We start from the raw sequence: 26,427 nt of genomic DNA on the forward strand, positions 1-26,427 counted from the left end.
CTAACTCTTTTTTTATTATTCGATACTACCAAGTCATTTGTTTTAAAAGAAAATTACATTTAGCATGAATATCCGCTGCGGTTTGAAATGTTATCATTTATATCTTTAATTAAAAAAAAACAATAAATCTAACAAATGATTATGACTGGCTGAAAAATATATTTTTAAAAATAATAATTTTCATAGAAAATAAATTTATAAAAAATATATTATTTTTTTATGTTTAGTAATATTATAAAAAATAAATTGAAAATATTTTTTAATGTTTGTTTATATCATTAAAAATAAACTGAAAATTAATTTATTGATGTTTTAATTTTTTTTTAAATTTATCTAACATATATAAAACATTAAATATAACAATTTTATCCCGGTATAAAAAGTGTAATGGTAAAAAAAAAATTATTATTATATCATATAATTATATATAGCCTATTTTGTAAAATGAGTATATATAATATAAATATTTTAAATATAATATTATAGATATATAACCTTGTTAAATATTTTTAAGTGAAATCTATTAATTTTTTTTTAAACCTCAAAAAAAATTTTTCATTTTGAAAAAGCCAAATTAGTTAATGATATTAAATAAGAGTTAGATATTTCATTTTTTTTTTATATTGAATTTTGTATTGGAGGTAAATAAATACAAAAATATTTTGATGGATTTTTTGGATAAATAATTTTTTTTTCCACAGGGTTTAGCTAATTTTCTCTTTAATATCATTTAAGCATTAGGAAATAAATATAAATATTTTATATCAATTATAATCATGCATAAATATTAACTTTTAATGTTATATTCATACATATTAGTTTAAATTAACAAATATAAAAATACTAGACCAAATAACAAACATAAATATACTTGTCAAATAATAAACATAAATTTTTTTATTTTAGTAAAATCATCTAAGTAATTATACTAAAGTAATGTTAATTCATAAAATTCATCAACCTAAATTTTTTTTGAATTAGCATTTTTTATCATAAATATTTTTGCTCACATTCCATTTTTAACCAACTGATCAAAAGCATCATCAAAATAAATCTTATCAAAACTTGTTGTATTCATCATCTCTGCATATAACTAATTAATATCAAGATAAATTTTGCTTAGATTTTAAATTGCCAACGCAACATCTCTAACATTTTCAAACAATTTTTTAACAAAGATCATCTTTATATGTATGATTTCTTGTTCTACGTTGCCTTTTTTGGGCACTACATAAAGATATCTCTTTCTCATTTGAAATTTCTTCATATTCACCATTATTGTATTCCAGTATTCTCTTCCAAGTTGGTGTTAACCTATGAAAAGTGAGAAAATGATTTCCATAAAGCCTGAATTATCCGCAATTATCTTAAATACAAGATGACCAGACAATTCATTGATCTCTCTCTTCCAGCAACATTTTTATCTCCTGTTAGGATCTAGTTTACTATCCTTTCTTTTCATCTCTTGATTGCAGATAAATCCTATGTTGAGATAAAAACTCCCAGAACAGACTGTATCACATCACCCCGAGAAAACTCATTTCAAAGCTGTAAAGCCATTTTATGAACATCAACTCCCTCTCTCTGCTTAATTATACAACCACTGGAGTTCATCACCCAAACCATCACCAACATTCGCACCAGCCAGCTCTCTTCTCTCCGGGCCTCAGCAGTCATTAGCGACCACAACAGCAGCTCTCCACGACTGCAACACCATTATTAGCCTCGTTAGCAAGCAACATGGGGTGATGTGACTTTCTTTCCTTTTTCGACAGCGAGCAACAACATGGAAAGGATATAATGAGATATTTAAGGATACATTTAATTGTAATTTTTCATTAAGGTTTCTTGTTGGGTTGACTAGAATTTATTTGATTTCCTTTTCTTTTATGGCTTGCGAACTGGGAATTAGAGGAAAAAGGATAGAAGAAGAAAAAAAGATGAAGATGAGGTTCTTTTTCTCTCAATATAATTGCAGAAAAGGAGAGGAATTAAAGGTTTAATATGACAGAAGATGTTATGACTAACATTGTTTTCTAGTCATTCGGCTAGTGAGGAATCAGATGTGAAGGGAAGGTGGTGGCTAGGTTTGCTGCTCGGGGGAAGAAGATGTGTGGAATGACAACTAGGGTCATGTTAGGGATGAAGATGAACAGGGTGTTTTTATTATTATTATTCAATTGAGAAATTATAATATGTAAATAGAAAATAATCATAATCTTGAAAATAATTAGTTTTTTTATTGTTTTTTTTAGAATATTAAATGTTAATATATTTTTAAAATATAATTTTTCAAATTATAACATGTAATTATAATATGAACTAAATTATTGAAAGGTAGGGGTAATTTTTATTTTTTTTACTGAATTATAAAAAATTATCCTGAAATTTGAGTAAAACTTAACTTAGCTTTTAATTTTTTTTTAATTCAAGTGTTTTAAATTTATTTTTTTTTTATAAAAAAGGATTTTTTAAAAAAATTTTGACCATAGTTAATAATTTAGAAATACAGCACATGGCATAAAAAACATGTGATTTGAAAAAACAAATAATGGAGAGATGAAAATCATAGTCTAGCTGGATCGCTCATGAGTTAGCTCTACCTAGATCACGGTTGGGTAAATTAATTTAAAATAATATTATTATAAAAAATAAATTTTTTTTAAAAAAATCAAAATACATTTAATTTGAGTTTTAATTGGATTGTAGATTAATAATAGGTAGTATAGGTTTGAATTAATCAATTTTTAAATTAATTTAAAATAATATTATTATAAAAAATAATTTTTTTTAAAAAAATTAAAATATATTTAATTTGAGTTTTAATCGGATCATAGATTAATAATAAGGTTATATCGGTTTGAATTAATCAATTTTTACTCTATATGAAATTCAAACAAAGTGAGGTCTTGAATTAACCCCTTTCTAGATTATAGCTATATTTGAGACTGTAATTATAATTATTTTTTAAAGTATTTTTTATATTAAAATATATTAAAATGATATTTTTATATATTTTTTTTAGTTTAGTTCATCAAACAATCTAATTTATATAAAAAATTAATTTGTTTTAATTTTTTAAAACCACAGATATAATCACATTTTTAAATACTCTCTAACATCCAAAACTAAATTTAATAACATTGATAAAATCCACAGAGTGTTTATATATATATATATAGTACTCAAACAAAAAAAAATTAAAATCGGGGAGTAAGTTCAATTTGACTCAAAATTCAGGATAATTCTGAATAATTTAGGTTATTATTATTATTATTATTATTATTATTTTGTTGTCTTTTAATGAACAATAGAATAAAGTCCGTGCCATTATAGCTTTACTTTAATCCATTGGAAAATCTTGAATGATTCCGAATCTTTCATAATCATAGCGTCATATATTTCTTGAATTGGGGAGATTCGCTACTTTGTCATAGATTTTAAACCGGATCTTTTAAGCATTCAATGGTACATGGTTGAAGATTTACCAGTGTTAAAGCTGGAAAGCAACTTTTTCTACAGATTGGTGCTGGATGTTGCTGCTTTTATAAGGGCAGGGAGGAAAATGCAAGGATCCTGTGTTCTTCTATTAAAATAATAACTTCACTTTTTATATTTTACTAAATGAAAAGTTGTTTTTCACCATTCCCTGCATTAAACTAGAGGAGTTTACTTGGAAATGAAGAACACATTCGAGTTCTTCATAGGTTTCAGTGTATGTTATCTTGTTTCAGTTGCCAAAGAAGCAAAGATTAGTTTAGATTTGTTGTTTTTATTCACTAATCCTCTTATCATAAACAAAACTTGATTATGTTTTCAATAATAAAATTAAAAAAAATTTATCTTCTATCAAAATTGGTTGGAGTTAGAAGTTTAGCATTAGATGTGTGTTTGATTTAAGATTTATTTGGTGGGAAATTTTGTTTTTTAAAGTATTTTTTATTCAAAAATATATTTAATAATATATTTTTTAAAAAAATATTTTTGATATTAGTATATTAAAACGATTTAAAAACATTAAAAAAATTAATTTTAAAAAAATAAAAAATAAATTCAACCATAACCTCAAACAAATATCACCATAAAAATTAATGTAGTTTTGAATGTGGCTACCAGTATGATTGTGGGTATAAGTATAAATGCAGTTGTAACTGTAATTAGAGAAAAACATTGCTTGAAATACATGAACAATTAAATGTGAATTTATATTAAAACTAATTAAAAATATTTATGTAAGATATATGTATAAAAATCATTTTAATTAAGAAAATAGAGTGAAAGTAAAATTTATAAGTTGAAAGTTGAAAATTTTAACCTCTGATTAAGGTTTTGTTTGATATGGTTTTTGTAAATTGATTTAAATTTCTTACATATAGAAAAATCATAAATAAGTTTGATTAGAATTAATTATTAACTTAAATAAAAAAAAACTTATTATAAAATTGAGTCAAAATTCGAATTTAATAAAAATTAAGATTTTTAACTTAATGGTTTATGGATTCTAAGTTATATATATATATATATATATATATATATATATATATATATTCTTCAAAAAAGTTGTTATAAATAATTTGTATTAAACATACTATCGTTTTAATTTATTTTTGGTATCAGACTATTTATGAAAGAATAAATTGAGATTAATTAACAAGATTCCTAGCTTTACCATGATGAAGCAGTTCCCTTACTTTCGAGGCCTTACCTGTATGGGAAAAAGGTCAATAATCATCGTCTCTTGTAATTATTTATGTGAGAATCTATCTTCTTTAGAGTTGTCCTCAAATCATGGTATGGCACCTACCTGGATTAAACTAGGAAGAAGAAGACAACTGTGACATTACAGTATATAACATGACAGCTTACCAATGTGCCTTTGGAGCCATGTCCAACAGTGGATTTATCATTCCATCATGGCAAATTTGCCTGATCAAGAATAACTCGTGTACGGTCAAGATCATGCTGTGATACATGAATACCAACAGACGAGTCGTTATATCATAGTAGAGCGGGGCCCCATCAAAAGGCATGCAGGATTTATAGAGAACCCTCCCCTCCTTCCCCTCCCTCAGTCAAATGCCTCATCTCTATTCACTCGCTTGCTCAGGCGCTCTTCAAGGAAATCCCAACAGTCTCCTTTCACCTCTCCTTCTCTCACAGAAGCACTCTTAACAATCAACAATGGCCGCTAACAAGAAAAAGCTCCTTTTCAACACAGTCTCGGTTAACTTAGGCTGTAGCAGCTGCAAGAAACCAAAACTTTCCAGTATATTCCAGCCAAAACCAAAACTCCAAACCCCCACTTACAGAAAACACAAGAAGGATCTCTACTGCTCCTCTTCTTCGACCTCCTCAACAAAAATAACCACAAACCAATCTCGAGACGACCATGAATATCATGACACCCCGTCCACTTTCTCTCCATCAATGGACACGCCACCCTATTTCTTCTCTGACACAGACAACAGCGGGACGTGTTCAAGATCCGTGCGAGGATTTGGGCGTGTTGGAGGTGAAAGCGTTGCCGTTGAGAAAGATTCCGATGACCCTTATCTGGATTTTAGACACTCAATGTTGCAAATGATACTGGAGAAGCAGATTTACTCAAAGGATGATCTTAGACAGCTCCTTGATTGTTTCTTGCAGCTAAATTCGCCTTATTATCATGGGATTATCGTCAGAGCTTTCACTGAGATCTGGAATGGAGTCTTCTCTGTGAGGTCTAATACCACTACAGGTTCCGAGAAGCAGCCGCATTATTACTATGGCTGCTAGTCACGTGACTTGTGAAGATGGTTCTTGCTGCTCTGCACGTGAAGTCTTGTCCGGGTACAAAATAATTCGTTTGTAGAATGAACGGTCGATTAATAAAGTGGAAGTCTTCTTTCCTTGTTAACATGAGATCTTATGTTTTAGTTTAGGCATTTTGTGTATGTAATGGCAAAAATGTCTCTTCGACATTTCTAACTTTTGTACCTTTGTTGGTTTATGTGATGACAAGAGTACAAATATTGGAGTTGTAGAATCTTATCTATCTAAGCTACTTGCTCCTCATGAAATTGTCTTTCGGATAAGCAAATCCGACTGTTAATGTCTCATGTTTCATAAGCTGTGAATAAATCTATGCATAATTATTTATTATTATTAATGATTTTTTTTATTTTATTAAATAATTATTGATTTATTTAATTAGAATTTTTTAATTATATTCTTAAACACATTAAGATAGCATACATACCCGATTTTATTTATTTTTTTGAAACAAAAGAATTTACAACAAGTGAAGTGCGGATAGCTAGTTACTTAGTAACTCTTTATTGCTATATTAAATCATTAAATTGAAATACTTTTTTACGAGTTGAGACAGTGTTAAACACAGTTGTATATGCACTCAAGGCACCTATTGGCCCCAAGAGCGAGGTTTTTTCTTCCCTCGAAGTTTAAAAGGCTATTAAACAATAACCAACTGCGATGGTGGAAATAAAAAAGAGATGTCTTTCTATACTTTCACTTCAAAACTGCTTCAAACATCCATTAATTTATTTCCACTTCAAAGCTGCTTCAAACATATATTTTATATTTCTATCTTTTTAATCGGTCTCGTGTGCACTTGCATGTTTCTACACACAAATTAAGGGTTTCCATTTCGAGTGAAAATCTACTTTTTTCAAGCTTTTGTAATTTTATTTCCGCAACTTTTATGTCATCGTCTTTTTCTTTTGTTTTCAACAACCATCACTTGCATCTACAGAAGCTACCGCAGCTAAGCCAGGGGTACATTGTTGGCACAGTCAAAGCTGAAGAGCTGAACCTCTAAACCAAGCATAGGAGAAGGTTTTTTAGCCAAAGGCATGTTAATAGAGCAGATAAACTCAAAATCTAAGAAGGTAGGGATTGGGACGGGGACCAGACCAGGGCGGAGATGGTCAAAATCATTGCCAGGTTTTGACAAGAGAGCGTTGTTCATGGTGGGGAAAGATAGGTGCAGGGCAATGGCATTGGGATTTGAAATATATTAGTAAGTTGGAAGAGGAGGGAGACAGTTGGTTTGATGCATTTTTAATGGGAAATAAATTAGGGCTCATAAAGTTTCTCGTGACTTGACTTTGAGCATTTCCCAATACCGCCATTAAATTGAACCTCGATGATTATCTCTATGGAAAACAACTGTGCTTAGAGTTTCAGGTTTTATTGTCATTTATGGCGATGTCTGGAATTGATTTGATGCATGCACTATTTCCCACCAGTAATGAGGATCTGTGGATTGCTGAAGATCGCTCATGATAACGTGCAGCAAACAGCAAATTAAATTGAAGATTCATAGAGTTTTTTAAAAAAAAATTAGAAAAATAAAACAGCTTATAAAATATTTAGAAAATTTATCAGTGTGTTTATTTTTTAAGATAGTTTTTGTAATTATAGTTCAAAAAAGATAAATTTAAAAAAAAATGTAGTGAGATGTTGTTACTTGAATTTAAATAGTATTTGATAAAAATTATAGTTAAAGTTTATGTGTAGAAAAAAACATATATAAAATGTTTAGTTGTGGTTGTTTTTTTAAAAGTGTTTTTTACTTGAAAATGAATTCAAATACTTTTTTTATATATTTTTTTTAAAATTATTTTTGGTATTAACACATCAAAATGATCTGAAAATAATAATAAAAAATTTAATTTGAAGTAAAGAAAAAAATAAAAAAAATAAATTTTAAAAAAATGATTTTGAAATATAAAAACAAACAAAATTTTATATAACTAAGTTAAAAAATCATGTAAAAACTATTTTATAAAAACTATATTTCAAATTTAATATTTTGATAAACCTTATAATTTAATACATTATCAAACATCTAATTATATTTTTTATATCGTAAACATAAAAGCTAAGGATAAATAAACGCACCCAATAACTGATGAGCATATCTCATTAGCTAATAACTCTTCTTAATTGTTAAATAGCCTCCTTGTACAAATTATAACGAAGAGAGCTCATAGATAAGAGAGAATAAATAAAGAAAAAACACTTTATGGTATACTGCAACTCTGACGATAATATTTTTGATACCATTTAAAAAATTTTAATGAGACAAATATAACACATTAAAAAAAAAAACATCAAGTTATGAAATGTATTACACGAATTATTCAAAAGTAAATGAATTAATTGTTAACTTTAAATGGTTTATGTGTTCCACTCTAATTATTATGAAGTATCTTATTGAAGTTAAGTTGTTAAATTTATTTTGTTGAAATATTTTTAAAAAATATAAATAATATTATTATTGGAGTTTTAGTGTCCATCCAAAAACTTGTTTTCTTCTCTTTCATTTTTTTTAATTGTAATTTGTGCAAATTCATTTAACAATTGAATAGAATCACTAGTGAAACATGTTACTATGATTCGTTAAACTATATTTTCTATAATGTTATTTTTTTATTCTCTTTTTTCCGGTGCTAATGTACCAAAATTTACGGTGATATTTACCGACGGATGTAAATCCCTCGGTAATTCTATTGGTATATATCAACTAAATTATATATAAAATACATAGAATTTTGAAGAAACAAAAAATAGTTCGATGATGTGGAAGTTTTTGCTGGTGATTTTACCGACGGAATTATCAAGGGATTCAAATGAGAATCTTCGTACAATGATGTGATCCATTCACCATTTAAATTGCCGATGGAATCACCAATAAAATATTTCCATCGGTGATTCCATCGATAAAAGTTAATATAACACCATGTTGCCTCCCCTCCCATATATCTCCTTCTTCTTCCCCAATCTTTGCATCTAAATAAACTGCCCCACCCTCAACTGCAAATAACCGCCCCCCTAAAAATACCCCCATTTTCTTAACACAAGCAATCATTCTTTAACTTTTGTAGTTACAAGATTCGTGTTTTAATTTATTGTGGATTTTTTTTATTTTTTGTAAGTAAATTTATCTTTTTTAATTTTCACATTAAAATGTCAACTTATGATTATTATTATTATTATTATTATTATATGTAATTTGTTAGTGTATGTACATGTTTTATTGTTATTTCCCAAACAAATTTGTAATATGAATGTATGATTTTGGGGTCCTTTTGGATGATCACAGAGAGACAGGTGCGTGGCGTAGGGCACCCATGTCCCATTAGTAAGAAACCAAGGAGGCTAACCACAGATTATAACCCTTGAAACTTATCGAACAGCTCACATGTTAATGCTAGCAAGATTTATTCATAAGGAAAAGGTATAAAAGAAACACACCAGCACTCATCTGATTGAATATCTAGATTAAAACCCCAGAAACCTTGGAAAGTTCAAATGATCGAGCCTAATCTTTAAGGAATTCTAAGCCCTGGGTACTTGTTGGTCGGGCATGACCCAGTAATAAACGGGTCTATCATAGGTCTAGAGCCTCGACGTTCTCCGGACTGACTTAGAAGTTGGGCTAATGCTCGCAATGGTCGATTGTCGAAGTCCATGAACCCAATGATGTGGGTTTTTTTTTTTACAGAACTTAAAATTAACTACCAGTAAAACTGTTTTAAAATCTGGCTAAGGTGGTAAGAAAAACATTGCGTGCGCAGTTAATAACTTGAAAATTTGTAATAATTGATGCATACGATACAATCAGAGAGCCAGAAAAGGCGAAATGGTTCATCATTGCAACGCTTAGGTAACAGCAGCTCAGGTTACTGCTGACCGTAACAAAACGATGCATTTAATGAAGAAAAACATGTAAAGTCCTGAGAAAATGACAGGCACAAACATCAACACTCTTGTTTAGTCACAAATCTCATGGAAGTTATTTATTATTTTGGACAGTGAGTCTCATTCATGGGTCGCTCTCTATTCACCATCTTCAAAACAACATCATGTCATACTTTTCTTCTCTGCTTCATGATTTTTTTCATGACACTTGCACTAGCTATCTTTTTTTCTTTTAAAATATTAAATGATATATTCGAATCAATTTCTAAGCCCATCAGCTTTGGTTTTTCAAAAACAATTTAAAAACATACATTTGCCGTTGCATTTAGAGTGTGCATTCAGAGCTGCAGCAATGTCACCACACCAAACCTCAATTGCTAGAGAAGCATCCTGCCCCGTTTGTTTCAGTAAAGACCTTAACCAAATTACTTCGGTAGAGACATTATCTACTGCGCTATATTTAGCCTCAGTGAAAGAGCGTGCCACTGAGGAAATAATAGGAGACGGTGGCTTGGCCTTTTCCGGCATGGTATATGGGCAAAGAACAATTGAGTGATGGCGACCTTCATGTGAAGGGACAACAGATTGTGGAATGGACTATTCAGAGGGTGATAATGACAAATCCACAAAGAGATTGATAACTGAAGGATTCAAGATAACATTGCTAGAGAAAGGAGCTTGTAAGTCAATAATTAATGGCGTTATCCTCGAATTAAGATGCGGGGTACTGTGAGAAAGGAGCCGAAGTAATAGATAGATAGTGCATAAAAAATCTTCAAGAAACTATAATAGGGAGCTTGTTTAAATAATTACTGAAAGGATTGGTGCTATTCAAACCTGGTGTGGGCATTCGATTGATTAAAAGAGCAGAAGTAGCGAAAGCATATGCCCAAAACAAAAAATTTGCCTTCAGCCACACCATCCTGCCCATGAGTATGGGGACAAGAAATCAATTGATGAATTCCAAACTTCTGCAAGTAAGAATGAACATGCAAAACTCTACCCCCAATCTGATTATAAGCATTTAAGTTTCCATTAATAAGATATTGCCAAGAAAAATTGGTGCATTCATAACCAAAAAAGCCAAGAAATAACGTTCTCTGATGAATGATAGAGAAAGGGCGCAGGACCCTAGAAATCAACATGAACCAAGGATAATGGTTCACTTGTAAGTGATCCTGTACCAGGTAGAGTAATCCTACTAAACTTCCCTAAGCAATATAAAGTACATTTTTGCTTAGATACTTTTAGGGAATTAGAACAAGGCAACTGGAAATTCTTGATTACAGATAAGACTGATGGAAATTGCAGACTTCCCAAACCCGCCTGCCAATCCTTCAAGCTGATTTTTCACTCTGATGAAGGCTTTTGCTCCTTGTTGAAGTTACGGTAGTGCAACCCTAGGAAGTAGATATATATAGATTCCATCTTCAGCTGGTCCTTCTCGTAAGGTTTTATGGGTTCTCTCGTCCTTTATAGAAAAACAATTAAAAAGAAATTGAAAAAAAGCCACCATCTTCTCTAGTGAATCTATTGACAGAAAGCAATTGTTTTTGCATGTGGAACATGTAGGATATGTTTCAGATTGAGCTTTTTGGAATCAGAAAGGAAAATGCTTATTTAATATGATTTATAGTCAAACCATTGCCATTACGTACCAACCAAAACCTAATCCTTACCTTTGTACTCTTCAGAAATGTACGGACTTGCTAAGTCATGAGTTATGTGACGAGCAGCAGCAGTGTTTGGGAACCAGTCAGAAGTGTTGCTAGAAACAGCCATATTTGCCCCAGGGTGTCATCGTGCTTGTCATGAGGCTTTCTGCACCACTTTGTAGCGTGATTGCGTAAGCCACTGATTTGACGAGAAGACTTAAAAGAACCAGCGATTGCCTTTATTGGTGGACTACTACTGTTGGGAAAATCTCATGTTCCTCTGATTTGTCGTGTGAACAGAATTGATGGATGGCTCTTGTCTTGCAACATTACCACCAGAATTAATAGAGGTTTTAGAGCTCTTGAGAAATATTTCATTAGCAACTTACTGCCCCGATAGCTCATGAAAACACACATGATCCCTTCGAGTAGAAACAGCAGTGATGATAGGAAGCAATCAAAAAATATTGCCACTAAATCGGCCTTTCCAAGAGGCATACCTGCTGCAGCTAATTCATCAGCAATCAATTTTTCTTCTTTCAGGATTTGAGACGTGATTTTGTCTGCCAAGGTGAGCTCTTGCAATGTCAGATGTAACTGCACTTGCCGAGCACTGAGGCCTGAGCCGAAAGCTTGAAGAAGAGCGTGCCAAACATCATAGGAATCGTCTAACCAACTGAGGAGGAGTTGATCTCTTTGGAACTAGTTGGAAAATTCTAGATTTTCTGCCAAAATATTGGTTTCAGAAGTGTAAGTGTGTTTAAAAGGCACTGGATATCTTGGTGCCATCTATTTGACTATTGAGCATGTAGCAGTTAAGTGTGAATTGTGTTCTTCAAGTCCGAACGTTTTTATAGTATTGTGTCTTGTGGAAGAGTGTTAGCCACGACATCGAGTTGAAGGAGAAGCTGTTGCGAACAAGATTTGAGTAGCAAACTAGAGTTTTGAGAGTTTGATGGTGAAGAAAAAACAGGATTTTTAAAAGGATAACATTTCTTTTTTATATTATTTTGTTGACATAAATATATTATTGAAATAAATAATTTGATCTTTTTTAAATGGGTATGTGTATATGTTTTCTAAATTTAAATTTGATAATTCGTATGTGAGATATAAATTGAAGTTGATCTCTAGGATATCAATAGATTGTTAGTATATCTATAATTATTTTTTTGCTAGATAACAGTTTCAACAATGTTAATCAGATTTTTTTTTTTTGTATTTTAAAAATATTTTTTAAAAAATTTAAATTTTTTTAAATTAATATTTTTTTTATTGTTTTTAGATCATTTTCATTCTCTAATATTAAAAATAATTTTTAAAAATAAAAAAAAAATATTATTTTAATATATTTTTAAGTAAACAAACATTTTAAAACACAACAATAATTGTATTCTTTAGGCTTTGTTAGGTTTTTAATCTTTTAACATTATAAAAATATGACGTCATGAAACCCAAGAAAAACTAAAGAAATGATATGAAAATCAAATTTATTTTACAAAAAATCAAGTGGCCCTCGATAGAAAACAGGACCGGGCTGCGAGGCTCAGACCAACTTGGCAACTCCTATACTGTTCGGTCAAGAATTTCGTAGGAATTAATCTTCTCTCGTGAAATGGAGTAATTATCTCACTAATTACCATGACAAAGCTTAGCTGTTTTCTTGTAAGAGATTTGTAGCGTAGCTTCTTTCAAGGTGCCGACAGGTCTAAGCCTGCAGAGTGAACGGCTATACAGCTTGTTTGTTTGTCTGAGACGGTCATCAAAAAGTCCACCGTTGCTCCCCTTGGTTTATTTTAAATATTAATTTGATTATTGAGTGCTACAATTACTGTTGTTTGTTTTATACACTTTAAGATTTTCCATGAAATTTGTGTATCATCTTTATCACTCTTAATTTTAATTTTATCTATTTTTATATAAAAAGAAATTAATTTATAAAATCATGGGCTGATAGGCAAGAGTTTTCCACCATTTAAATTCGCAATAAAACAAGGCACAAGAAAAGAAAAGAGTGATTGACTCGGAGTTTAACAACGATTAAGGAATTCAACTTAGACAAAGGTTTTTTTTTCTTAAAACTTCTATTCTTTTTTATTTTTCATAAGAAATTTTATAGGAATATATTATGGTTTATAAATAATCTGATTGTGAGTTAAATATTATTGTTAAGGCTTCAATGTAGCCTTTCCATGATATTCTTGAATTTCGAATTTATTTTATTAAAGTTTTTATTATTATTTATTAAGTACAATTTATTGTATCTAATGCCTTTGAATGATTGATATTTAGAGAGTATGCATATATACTATCTTTTTAGGATGCATGTCCTGAATTAAATGAAAAACCTCTATTTAATTTGTGCATGTAGGTAACTTTAATTATACTCGAGAGAGGGTTTTGGATAGATTATAATATTTTATAATTAATTTAAAAGATAAATACTTAGTAACATATTTTAAAAATAGTTTGGCTTGGTTAACCAAAAAGTCTTAGTATTTTCTCTATCAATTAATTCATCTTACTATCATATTTTTGTTTAATTTCTATTTGTTTATCTATTAATTCTCTTACACATATTCATCTATTTTGCACTTTTAAATAATTTAGAGTTGCAATAACTTTAATAGCTAATAGAAAGATTTAATAGCTAATAGAAAGATTTATAGTCATCTTATAAAGAATAATCTTATGATTTATATTGTTTTACTAGAAGTGATTAGTATATTTGCTATTGTCCATTTCCCATTTAATTCACACACACACACACATATAAGGATTTTGAGCAATTAATTCATAGATATTAAATTCATAACGAATCATTTAGAGGAACTTGACTCTATGAACAACATTTTCCTTAGGTAATGCAAGCTTTTCCTCGAGAACTGCGATCTTATTAATATAGGATTTCGAAACTTCAGGGAGAAAACAAGGCAAGAAGTTTTGGATCCATTTGGGATAATAAAACCTATTGCTAGGCTTTGCAAATAGATCAAGAACAAACACACACACACACACTAGTGAATAAATATATGTATATTGTATCTTGCGAGCAATATTACAACTGTATTAGAATCGTCAGATTATTATTAATGTAAAACCTAACCCTTCCAACATTAAATTAGCATTATCTCCACGTTGCTTGTCGTGAAATTATGTTTAAATAGCCATGGCACAAGGATTAGAAGCTTCAGCACCGAGGCAAGAACTTAAAATCAGCTATAAACAGGAGCAAGTGATTAATCATGCAGTGGAAATCTATCAGAGATGGGTTAAAATAGTTTGCTTAATGAAATGTTTTGTAGTCAGTGTACAAAGAGGCGAGTCAAACTCACTCTCCATTAATAAAATAACATTGGAATTGCGTTTGAAAAACACTTTTTATAAAATTTAATTTTTTTTGTTTGAAATTAATATATTTTTGATATTTTCAAATTATTTTGGATGTGCTGATTTCAAAAATAATTTTTTAAAAATAAAATAACATTATTGGCATACTTTTCTGGATAAAAAACACTTTAAAAAGCAACCACAACCACACTCTCAAACACACTTTAACTCTTCTTAAATAACTTAAAGTTGATTAGAACTACGTACACAGCTAACATCATCAATTGCTGGTAACATGAAAGTTAGGCAATTCCTGTTTGCGCCTTTGATCAAAATTGAACGATTGCGTCTAAGTGTTATCCAGGGAAATATATAGTACTTGAAGTCCTTATCTAACTTATAACAAGCAACATGCTTCCACAGTCTGTAATTACATATATTACAACAAATACTTAAAAATATAGGCCGGATTTTCACGGTAACAATTCATAATTCTAAAATTTTATTTATTTTTGTCTTTAAACCTTTTCTTCTCTTCAAATATAGCATTTCATGCCCAAATTCGTGACCAATTTGTTTTTAAAAGGGATAAAATTGAAACAAATGAAACTAAAGTGTAAAACAAGAAGAAAACTAAATACTAGTTTAAATCTAAATTCAGAGAAAAGTTCCTTTTCATCCTTATACTTTCTATTTTTAGTTTTCTTACACAATCCCTATAGTTTCTAAACATTTTCATTTTGGTTCAAAGTCTTAGTTTGCTAACATTTTAATTCCTAAATTAGAGAGAGGTAAGAGAAAGTAATCAAAAAATGATAAGAAGATAGAAAAGATTGTAGATTTCATCACTTTTAAGCAACAAAACTCTTTACTCATGGTTTCAATGGATACAATTTAAAGAGGAGAGTTTGATGATAATTATTTAAAATCTTAATTATTTGAAATCTTAATATCAGGGTTGAATTTTTTTTTTTTTTAGTTTGATGTTATATTTTTAAAATTACAATAAAAAAGCTTGCAGATTTAATTTTTTATGGTATTTTTTTTCCCGACGAACAGCATAGTATGCTCTCGTTAGATAGCTAGAAATTACTATTTTAAACATGTAATTAACTACCTTAATCAAATTTGGAAAGATCCTATAAGCAAGTTGTAATATCTCAATGGACCCGTTTTCACCACTCTTGCTGTCACCGATGATAACATTGTCCCTCACTCGGTTGCAGTACGACTATGGCCTCTTGTTTTTTCTCTCAGCATTTTGTTTGCTTGAGAGAAAGTGGATTCAAAATCTTATGGTCATTATCTTTTTTCCCTGATAGGATTTGTATGCATGCATGCCTACAAATCTTGTTCGTTATTTTGAAATCATGAGGAACCTTTAATTTGTTCTTATCTGAATTTATCTAGCCCCATTACAAGACTGAATTGCAGGCATGATTTTTTATTTTGTTTTCTTGTAAAAGCTATTTCCAATTATTTGATTCTCAGACAGACTACATGGGTACATGGAACTACAAATATTTCATGTTCAAGAGATCGTAAATGTCTTTAATAAAACGACCAACATCTTTCACTTTGATTAATTGCCGATTTCTGACGATGGAAAATGCAAGTGTTTCCCTTTATTAATACTCTCTTCTTTTAAACGGTTGACAAATATATTAAAAAACATTTAAAATTATAGTAGTAGTTTTTTTTTAAATAATTTTTACTTGAAAATATATTAAAATAATATTTTAAAACGTAAAAGAATTAAAATCACATGGGAAGACACATGAAATACAAGCATATTTGAAAACATAGCATGGCTCAATATTTGTGCTCTTATTATTACAGGGACGAAGATGCTGCAGATGCCAAGGATAAGATTGTAAGAAACACGCCAAAATTCTGTGCTGGAAATGTACCTATCAATCGATTATGACCATCAAATTTAAAACCAACGGCTATGAGTTATCATCAACCCCATCTGTCAGTGCTTTCAATGGCCGATCTTGCTCCATCAAAGTGGTTACACGTGCGTGTCTGTGATTTGTGTTGCATGGTATCATCTCTCATGGTCAATTTTTAAATATACCTCCTCATTTATTATACTCTGCTACTCGCTGGAAATCAGCCCAAGAACATTTATAACACAATGCCGTTGAAGAAAACTCCTTCAATATAATAGTGGTTCATTTCCCAAACAAATTCATTAATTAAAAGCTTATTCATGCTTTATTTTTACGTTGAAATCGTTTTTTCAAAAACATTTTTTATTTTAAATTAATTTTTTAATATTTTAAAATTTTTTAATATTGCTCCTATAAAAAATTTTAAAAAATTTTTTAAAAAATATTTTAAAAAATAATATCTATGGTTGTTATTTGTTTTTGTTTTTTTTTTTAAATTGTGTAGGTTAATGTTTAAAATTTTTCTAATTAATAAAAAGAAATAAAGTGAACTTGGGATTAAAAGTAAGGTAATTTTATAATTAACACCTCTTGTTTTTTTTTTTTTTTTTAGAGAGATCTTGTAAAGTAATTTCAGAATCGAAATAGTTTTATATCAATGTGTAAACGTAAATCGTTTGTTCTGTGCTATAAAAAAATAACGAAATATAATTTTCCATAAATAGCAAGAGCAAGTTAGAATCCCTTGGGTAGTTCTATTCACCGAGAGAAAACTGATATCAACCCTAACAGTACCTTTCCATGATGGCTCGTGCAAGCTTTCTACACATGTGCACCCTTACCAGAGAGAGGGAGAGAGCATGGAATTTTTTTTAACATCAATTGCTCTACACAAATTTAACAAAATATGAAACAGAAACTTATATATGAGAAGTAATTAAGAAGCATCATCTATTAATTAATATTTTTTAATCTCATTTTCAGCTTCTAATGAAGTTAAACAAGGACTGATTATATCAACTTCATTTCCTAACGAGGATACACAACAAGGAGTAGAAGACGAATCATCAGAAGATGCAGAAGAAGTGTAAAATGACAAAGGAGAAGAAGGAGAATCAACATGATGTTGCGTAGTCCTAGCAGTAGTGATAGTACTTGAAGAAGAAGAAGAAGAAGAAGCCATAGCAAGACCAAGAAGCAAATCTACAAAAGCACCAATGATGTACCCATGATTGCTCTTTCCATTCACCTTCAAGTAGCAAGACAAAAGCTCTTCAAGACCTTCCCAGTCTGCTAATCCATGAGCTTCAACCATCTCCTCCATTGACTCCTTGAAATCCAAATAAGGGTCTTGAGACTCCATTGACAATACCACGCTTTCTTTAAATGGAAACTCACCACCTGCCTTAGCTTCTTCCAAGATTGAGTTTGTCTCCCCTGGTTTGAAGAACAGCCTCTCTGACCTCAAGCCCTTGATCACTGTCTCTACAGACTCACCAGCTCCTGACTGATCATCTGATGCTGTTGAGAAGCTAGCTGACTCACAGGAGTTGGTGAACCATGACTCAGGTGTAGTACTGTCCACCACATCATTGTTAGTAGCATCTAAGAAACCTGGGGTAATGGTCTTGAGCATTCCATCACTTGTTCTAAAACTAAAAGAGAGTGTTCTTGGTTGCTGACAATAAGCAGGCCAAGGCCATAAAGCTCTTGATGAGGGATCCGTATTTGCATTATTCTTGGAGAGAAAAGGGAGCTTCATTTTCTTGCCCACCAACTCGTTTGTTCTTGGTTTTTGCCTAAAATGTATTGCTTAAGACGGAAACGTTATAAGTTGGTTTCAAAAGAGTTTTGGCGGTGAGAAAGGTAGATTTTTTGAAAGGTTCTTTATGGGTTTATGATTCAGAGAGGCAGGATTATGAGAGCAGATTTTGAAGAAGTGGTCATGAATAATTAAGGAGAATAAATGCAGAGAGGAGAGTAGAGAAGGAGGGAAAGGGGAGCTGGTTGGAGAGGGCTGGTGGGGACTCTCACACCTTCTTTTCTGTGTATTGAAATTTTGGGCTTTTGAAGTAAATGTCGTTCAGTTGAAGTCATTGAATATTATGGTACTTTTTTTTATTATTAAATAGAGTTATCTACTGCTATATTTCTCTGTCACAAACTCTTCCTTTTCTAGGTTCTTGTAGTTCAATTACGTGACCTAGCTAAGCTTTGTTGTTTTCTTGTGTAAAAACTTGAATATATTTGAATGTTGAAAGTTTTCAAATAGTCTAATAAATTACCGCAAGTATGTATATGATAATTACTGAGGGGTAGAATAAATCATTAAATTAATTACACTACCAAAATTTTTAAATTTACTGGCCGAATATTTCATTGATAATTAGACTTTTAGTCTGTTAAGATGACTTTTACCGACAGGCTAGTAGATAATTATTGTTCATCAGAAAAATATTTCAGGGTAATTCTTGTTTTATTTGTAATTCTGTTGGTAAAATAATTATCGTTGGATGTATAGATAAAATAAGCACGTCAAACAAAAAATTTACTTAATTTATTTCGTCGGTATATCCTTATTTGAATATGGCATATCATCGACAAAAAAAATTATATATAATTCCATTGATGATTTTTTTAATATTACTAACGGAATTAAATAGCTGGTGATTAAACAGTGACACTGACATTTGCAGTAATTCTTTTCCAATTCTCTAGAATATACCGATGAACTTAATTTGTTGGTAAGAGCATTACTAATGTTTTAAAAATATATATTTTTTAAAAATCAATTAAACATAGTATAAAATAATTAAAATAAAATAAAAATATTCATTATAAATTTAGAACTTTATCAGTTCAAATACAATTCATTTAAAATGGAGGGGGTTAAAGAAGGAGGAGGAGGGAACAAGTCTTCGCTTGGACCGTGGGGCTAATAAAAGGGAGCACATGTACCACTTATCTATGATTTTAACTCTATGTACAATCGAAAGAGTTCGACAATCTCAACATTAAGTCGTTATGTTTTAGCAGCAAGATAAGTCATTTAAGCTATAACTTGTTGGTTTAAATGATGATAAATGATGCAAATCCATTAAAAAATATACACCCAAAACCTGATCCAGAAGGATGATTGTCGCAATGTCATACAAGTGCAACAAAATAGAGACTCCACTTGGGACTTACTTGTAGCCTAACCTTTGTTGCATGTCTGATTGTTGTGTTTTAGTTTGGTTGGTTTGTGCATTAATTGTCAAAATGCATTTTATATACAAAGCTCATGCATTGTCTATTAGATATGAATTAATGCTTTCATGCATCACATGCTTTAATGTTTTAGAGCATGCATTCTTTTTGGTTAGGTGGAGGGATTAATGGTATAACATATGATTATTGATACGGGTTGTGGCTCGTAAAACACCAAACTCAACTATGAGTGCTTGTTTAGTAATGGTAGACATAAATACTTTAAGTGTTTCTTGCAATGCTTCTATATTGTCCCTACAAGGACTATCACTAGGTAGATTTGAGACCATTTTAGAAAACTTACCCATACTCATTTAATAAATAGAATCTATCCTTAAGGTGTATGTACCATCTATAAGTTGTATCAAAGAAAGCCCGACATGTATCATCTAGAATTTTAGGATTTTTGGGTGACAAAAGGTTATCAAATAGATTCTTTAAGAGTCTAAGCAATTACAAATTAGCTAAGATGGATATTGATTCCCTCGTTAGTTTAATGATGACATCAGATTCACAAATCTATAGATGACAACCATTGTCACTCTCGAAGGGTGAACTTATATTTAATTTACCTTTTGTTTTTCAAAAGTATCTCATAATTATTTGCTTTTCAAGCTTGTTTGATTTTTATTTACAAGTGAAATATAGGTCCACCCTTACAAACTAAAACCTTAAAATCCATAAACACTAAATTTAGAAAAAAAGGTTCATGGAAAATGAAGAAATGACACAGTTGGAAGCCCAATAAAGGGAGATGAAAAACATGAAGGGTGATATTGTTAAGCTCACTGGTTTGCTCGAACAAATCTTAAGATCTAGACCTAGAGAAGGAACTTCTACTCAGCCTGTAGTTACCGCCTAACTTGTACCTAAACAAACAGCTCCCTTCACTTTCATTCCATAGAGTTTGGAGCAATTAGCACCTTGCTACAGGCCCAATTTACTACATCTTTTTTATTTTCTTAGTCAGCATCAACTGTAGATATGAATGTTGAAACCCATATCTAAATAAGCAACTCCCTTCACTTTCATTCCATAAAGTTTGGATGCAATTAACACCTCGCTAAAGGCCCAGTTTACTACATTTTTTTATTTTTTTAGTCAGCACCAACTGTAGACCTGAATGTTAAAACCCATATGGAAAAGGTGATAAAAAAAAAAAAACAAGGATTTTGATAAGTTTTCTTCCATTTAAGAGAGATTAAAGGTAATTAAAAGAACTAATTTATATGATCTAGCTAAAGCCTTTAAAATGTTCTTAACTCCAAGCATAGTGGTCCTTAAGAAGTTCAAAGTGCAAAAATTTGCTAAATATACTAGTACGTAGTGCCCAATAACTCATTTGAAAGTGTATTGAACTAAGATGACAAAAGTCATCCGTGATGATAAACTCTTAATCCATTTTTTCGAGGAAAGCCTGGGTGGTGTTGCTCCATTAAGATTAAAATATTAAAAGACTTGATAAATGCCTCTGTCAATCAATATAAATTTAACATGGATATTGCATCTGATAGAATTAACCGGCAAGATATGAAAATGGGTGACAAATAATATATATTTAAGGTCACCTAAAGGTAGCATATAGTAGCTACTTAGGTGAATCCTCTATTGCTAGAAAAGAAGATGTTTAACTTATTTATCAACATGTTAAAGACACCATACTTTGAGTTCTTAGTTAGAACTGCAGCCCAACACTTTACTGACTTATTGATTATGGTTTAAATGATTGAACAAGCTGTCAAAGCAAGAAAATAAAAGGTTTATCCATGAGTTCTAAAGTCAAGATGGAAAATGAATGATAATGATCGTCAATTAAGGTAAAAAGAAACAAGTCAAATTTATGAATGATAAGGGTACCTATTATATTGTCACCAAATCATCTTTAATGTCACACCCAATATTGCGATGACTTTTAAGTTTCTAGAAAGAAAAAAAAAAAAAGAAAGATATTTGGCATCTTGCTCTTAAAGGGGAAAAAGTTTGGTTTTTGGAGTCGTCACCTAATATTATGGTCATTAGAAACCCTAACTGGTTAACACATATTATATAGTACACGACTGGTTATGCAAAAAAAAAAAGATACAATCACCTCTTAAGTGTTATACTTGAGGTACGCTGCATTGTTGGTTTTGTTTGGAATTCTTATACTTTAATTATCTAAAAGTTTAAAGTTACTACCTAGTATTTTGGTCATTAGGAACCTTAACTTGTTTATAGATCCTGGATAAGGAGACTAGTTATGTATAGAAAAAACATTATCACCCCTAATACACCATACCTAGAGTAAGCTGCACTGTTTATTTGTCTATTTATTACTAAAGCTATATTGCGTTTTTCTAACTATTGGTTTGTCTATTGGTTAAAACATATTTATCTCTATGAGGTGTATCATGATTTTATATGCCAAACCTAGCATTTTTAATGTTAAAATATATTTTATTTTTTTCTTTCCTTTAATACCACGAATAAGTTCGTAATTTTCAAATATTAAAAGTAAAGAAAAGAAGAGATAGAATGGGATTGCTTTATTTATTATAGGCCTAGTTTGTTTTTTTTTAATATTGAAAATACATCTTACGTGTAAGTTTCTAAATTCTTATATAAAAAATAAACAAATTCATTTTTTTAGAATTTTTTAAATTTAGACCAAGTTCTAATGAATTTTAAAAACTTGTTATAAAATCCAAACATCCAAGCAAAATATTTTTGTATTTCTCTGTTTTTTTTTTTTGGTAAAACGCTATGAGAAATAAAAAAAAATGCTATTGTATGAAAAACAAAATTGGCTTTTCCTTTTTATCAAGAACAAAACAAAGGTTTATTTTTTTTATACAATTCCAAGATATTAAAAAACAATTATTTTTTAAAAGAACCTTGCCATGATGCAAATTGAAAAATGCTGTTAAGTTTTTTTTTTTTTTGTATTTTCATGTTTATTTTTTATTTTTATCCATTTATCTAACAGATGCTAAAATAAAAATATTATGCATTATACATCCACATCTCTTCACTAATTAACTCACACACCCTACAATCATGTATATTTACAAAATCATCCCTAAATATCAATCAAGGTCATGACAAAACATATCAAAAATCTTTCTTAAAAAATCTAAAATAGACCTTCTAAAAGAGGTTGGAAAAAACCTAAATGGTTAGAATGTGGTGCAAGAGTTGATGCAGCTTTAGGAAAGATATTGGATCTACCACTGGCGCATGTTAGGCATGCGCCACTACTACTGTTAGTGTTTGGGCTCATACATTGCCGCTCATGGACGACCGACACCCGGTGGATCAAATAGATCCCCTCTTCCTTTTCATGTTTATACCAGTGGTGAGTGTTACCATTACCTGCAAAAAGAAACACACACAAGGAATGTTTCAATTTATTTCCTCTTCTCTCTGTAAATTTGCTTCTCTCTCTCTCTCTCTCTCTCTCTCTCAAGTTAGTTTCTTCCACTTTTACTTGGTGTTGTTGTCATGGTTAAGATGTGAAGGAGGAGGTGTTAGTGTTGTCATAGTGGTTTGAAAGTTCTTGGCTGAAGAAGAGATGTTGTTAATTAGGTGTTGGAATTGTTGTCACCAACTATGTGAGTAGGCAATGGAGAAGGAAACAATGGCTAGTGACTACTGTGGGGAGAAGGGCAACATTGCTGTGGAAAAATAGGAGTATGTAGCCATGGTTGAGAGATGATGTGATCATTAGTTGCGGGTTGGAAGAGATGATGATGGCTCTTATTGTTGCTGGCGATGTGAGGAGATGACTTCGGTTAGAGCTGGTGAGAGGGAAACCATTAGTAGAGAAGATGAAGGTGACAAGTTTATTTGTTCTTCTTGAAGGAGAAGACCTTGTTCTTCTTTTTTTGAAAATGTAAGAATGTGTGTTGAATGGTGCATGGAGAGAGAAAAATTGTTGTGTTTTTTTATGTGGTGGTCATTAGGGGGCCATGTTTGTTTTTTCTCCTTTTAGGCGAGGGGCAGCTTGGAGCGATGGTTTTGTGGTTGCTTTAATAGTGTATTTTTTAGGTTTGTTTTAAGCTAATTCTCTCACTAATTTCTCCTCCTAACCCCCTTTTTTTTTTTTTATATATATGCTAATGCTCCCTTTCTCATAACTAAGATTTTTCAATATTTATAGCCAAATCTTTTCTTTACAATTGCATGTTCCTCAAGGAACTGGATTTGTCCTCATTTTCTTGTGTGTTTATATATATATATATATATATATATATATATATTGATTATTTTAAAAAAAATACAACATCAACAATAACTCCATAGAATAATAAACGTGCTAATAATTAACCACATTGAAAACTAAAGGATGCTAATGCATTAAAATATATATGTTTTTGATTTTTTTTTTTTTTTTGTTATTTTTAGATTTTAATCATCATTGCAGCGAGTGGGGTAACTGGGGAGAAAAAAAATAACCATAAAGAGTTGTCACAATGCTAGCTATTGTTTCAACAAGTTGAGTATGATCGAGAACTGCTACTAGAACTTGATATCAAAGTGAAAAAATGTGTACAAACCCAACTTTCGAAAGAAAAAGATGAATCAAGCAAACAATTCTAAACCATAAAAAACGTTGGCGTACTTGTCTAACCCTCCTCCTCCTCCACCATCATTTTTATCGTTCAAGAAATACTTATCTTTGATCTTCAGATAAGCATGCAATGTCAACAAACTATCTGAGCCAGCTTGATGACTCTTCCCTATAACCCGATCCACTCCCAATTCCTTACATACCCGATCCAACCCACCATGTAAATTCCCACAAAACCTCATTATGTGCTTTATATCATAAACCCTATCTCCAAAGTACACCCTCACTCTTTCGAAAAACTCGTTTAACTCCTCAGGCAGCATTTTCTGAGTCATACATTTCACTAAGTAACCAAAATCATATGCACAGTGAAACGTTACCCAACTCACTGAGTGATTCAGTACCAGTCCACTCGACATCATCAACTCAGCGAATCTCACCGAATCAATCCCCATGTCACGATTCTTCTCGAAATCAATCCCCTGTCGCCTCAATAACTCCACCGAGTCATGCGCATGTGCGTCACGCGCCACATCAAAATCCCTAAAATTGAACTCCCAAATAAACCCAACATCTTTAAGCCCTAGATCGGGTAAATTCCCATCCTCGTCGGCGATCGTGAGTCCGATTTGGATCAGGTTTAAGAGATCAACGTTTGCTTTGAGGCTCAAGTAGTGCGCCCTGGGGCCGCTCTGCCGATTATACGGATCTCCAGCGGCAGGACGGACAACTATGCCAGGAAACTCCGTGTCCATTGAGATTAACGGGTATCTATCGATTTCGGATCGGATCAGCTTGAATTCTTCTTCCAAGTTGTCTGCCCAGACAGATCGGATCACGACAGTCTTCGCACGTTGCGGCGGCTGTTCATCGGAGTTTGACATGTTTTGGATCCGTTTATAAAAAGGGCATTAAAATTTTAAAATTCGGGTCAGGATGGTTAGGGTTGCTTTTTTCGGGTTGATGTTGATTGATTTTCTATTTAATTGAGATTTCACTAGCCGTGGTTTTTATAGGGAGATGAGACGTGGGGTTGTCACGAAGGGAGGCGGTTTTGTTGTTTAAGAATCAGAAATGGGGGTACAAGTTGGTAAAGCGAAACGTGCAATATAGTTATTATTTATTTATTTTTATTTGTTTGTCCATATAATTAGAATTCTTTTTTGTTTGGGTTTAAATGATGGAAATGCCAATGAATTGGATGTGGTTGGTGTTTACTTGTGTGTTTTTTTTTTTTTAAATTGTATTTGGTTAATATTTTAAAATAAAAATATATTTATTTGAAGAGATAAATATAAGATAAATTTATCTCTAAAATTGTTTTGACGGAAAGTATATATTTTGTTTTGAGACACTAATCAAATATTATATTAAAAAATATAAAAAAAAATATGTGATTATTTTCAAATAATTAAATATTAGTAGTATTATGTATTATTTTTATTTCATATGGGAGCAAGTTTTATTAAAATGAATTTTCTAGAAAAAGAAAAAAATGAGTTTTCATTATAAAATTAAAATTTATATTTTATATTACGATGGCTAACCAACAAATTATATTACACTTTAAAAGACGCGGGGAAAATACTGTGTATTTACTGTGAATAATACACTCATTACATTTTCGATCACACTATAAATATAGTGTTTGTACTGTGAATGACACTGTAGCGCCATGATGGGCATTGTATTTGCTTTTTTAAAAAAAAAAAAAGTTAAAAAATATTATTGAGGGGTGTTATCTTTTCTGTTTTCTGTGCCAAAACTTGTTAGATCTGACTTAGCAGCTAGATCTAAATCACGTCCAAAAGATTCTAGATCTGACTTGACAGCGTGATCTAGTGCCTATAATTTATAATCACATTAGAATTAGATACCTGAAATGCAAATCTCAACTTCTGCGCTTTAAAGTTAAAGTTAAGCCTTTTCTCGTATGGCTCTAACCCCTTTCATTTGACCATATAAATAAAGTTATGAGATTTCAAAGATCCTACCAAAGAAATGAATTTCTAATGCTTTGTATAAGTCTTTCATTGACCATGGG

The 26,427-nt window shown here is 30.9% G+C and overlaps 3 protein-coding genes across 3 annotated transcripts; 1 reads left to right on the plus strand and 2 right to left on the minus strand.

Annotated features, from left to right (window-relative positions):
* The first annotated feature begins 5,046 nt into the window (after window positions 1–5,046).
* LOC118038425 (transcription repressor OFP6) lies at window positions 5,047–6,025 on the plus strand. The gene has a single exon (XM_035044770.2). The coding sequence runs from the start codon at window positions 5,182–5,184 to the stop codon at window positions 5,773–5,775; it is 594 nt and encodes a 197-aa protein (XP_034900661.1). The 5' UTR covers window positions 5,047–5,181; the 3' UTR covers window positions 5,776–6,025.
* A 10,734-nt stretch (window positions 6,026–16,759) lies between these two features.
* Window positions 16,760–18,660, minus strand: LOC118038431 (transcription repressor OFP13). The gene has a single exon (XM_035044777.2). It carries the CDS (start codon window positions 18,345–18,347, stop codon window positions 17,544–17,546), a length of 804 nt encoding a protein of 267 aa, XP_034900668.1. The 5' UTR covers window positions 18,348–18,660; the 3' UTR covers window positions 16,760–17,543.
* A 5,585-nt stretch (window positions 18,661–24,245) lies between these two features.
* On the minus strand, window positions 24,246–25,478 carry LOC118038441 (probable CCR4-associated factor 1 homolog 11). Its single transcript, XM_035044791.2, has one exon. The coding sequence runs from the start codon at window positions 25,265–25,267 to the stop codon at window positions 24,395–24,397; it is 873 nt and encodes a 290-aa protein (XP_034900682.1). The 5' UTR covers window positions 25,268–25,478; the 3' UTR covers window positions 24,246–24,394.
* Window positions 25,479–26,427: the final 949 nt, after the last annotated feature.

The sequence above is a fragment of the Populus alba genome, chromosome 16, assembly GCF_005239225.2.
Source record: "Populus alba chromosome 16, ASM523922v2, whole genome shotgun sequence".
NCBI classification, from domain to species: domain Eukaryota; kingdom Viridiplantae; phylum Streptophyta; class Magnoliopsida; order Malpighiales; family Salicaceae; genus Populus; species Populus alba.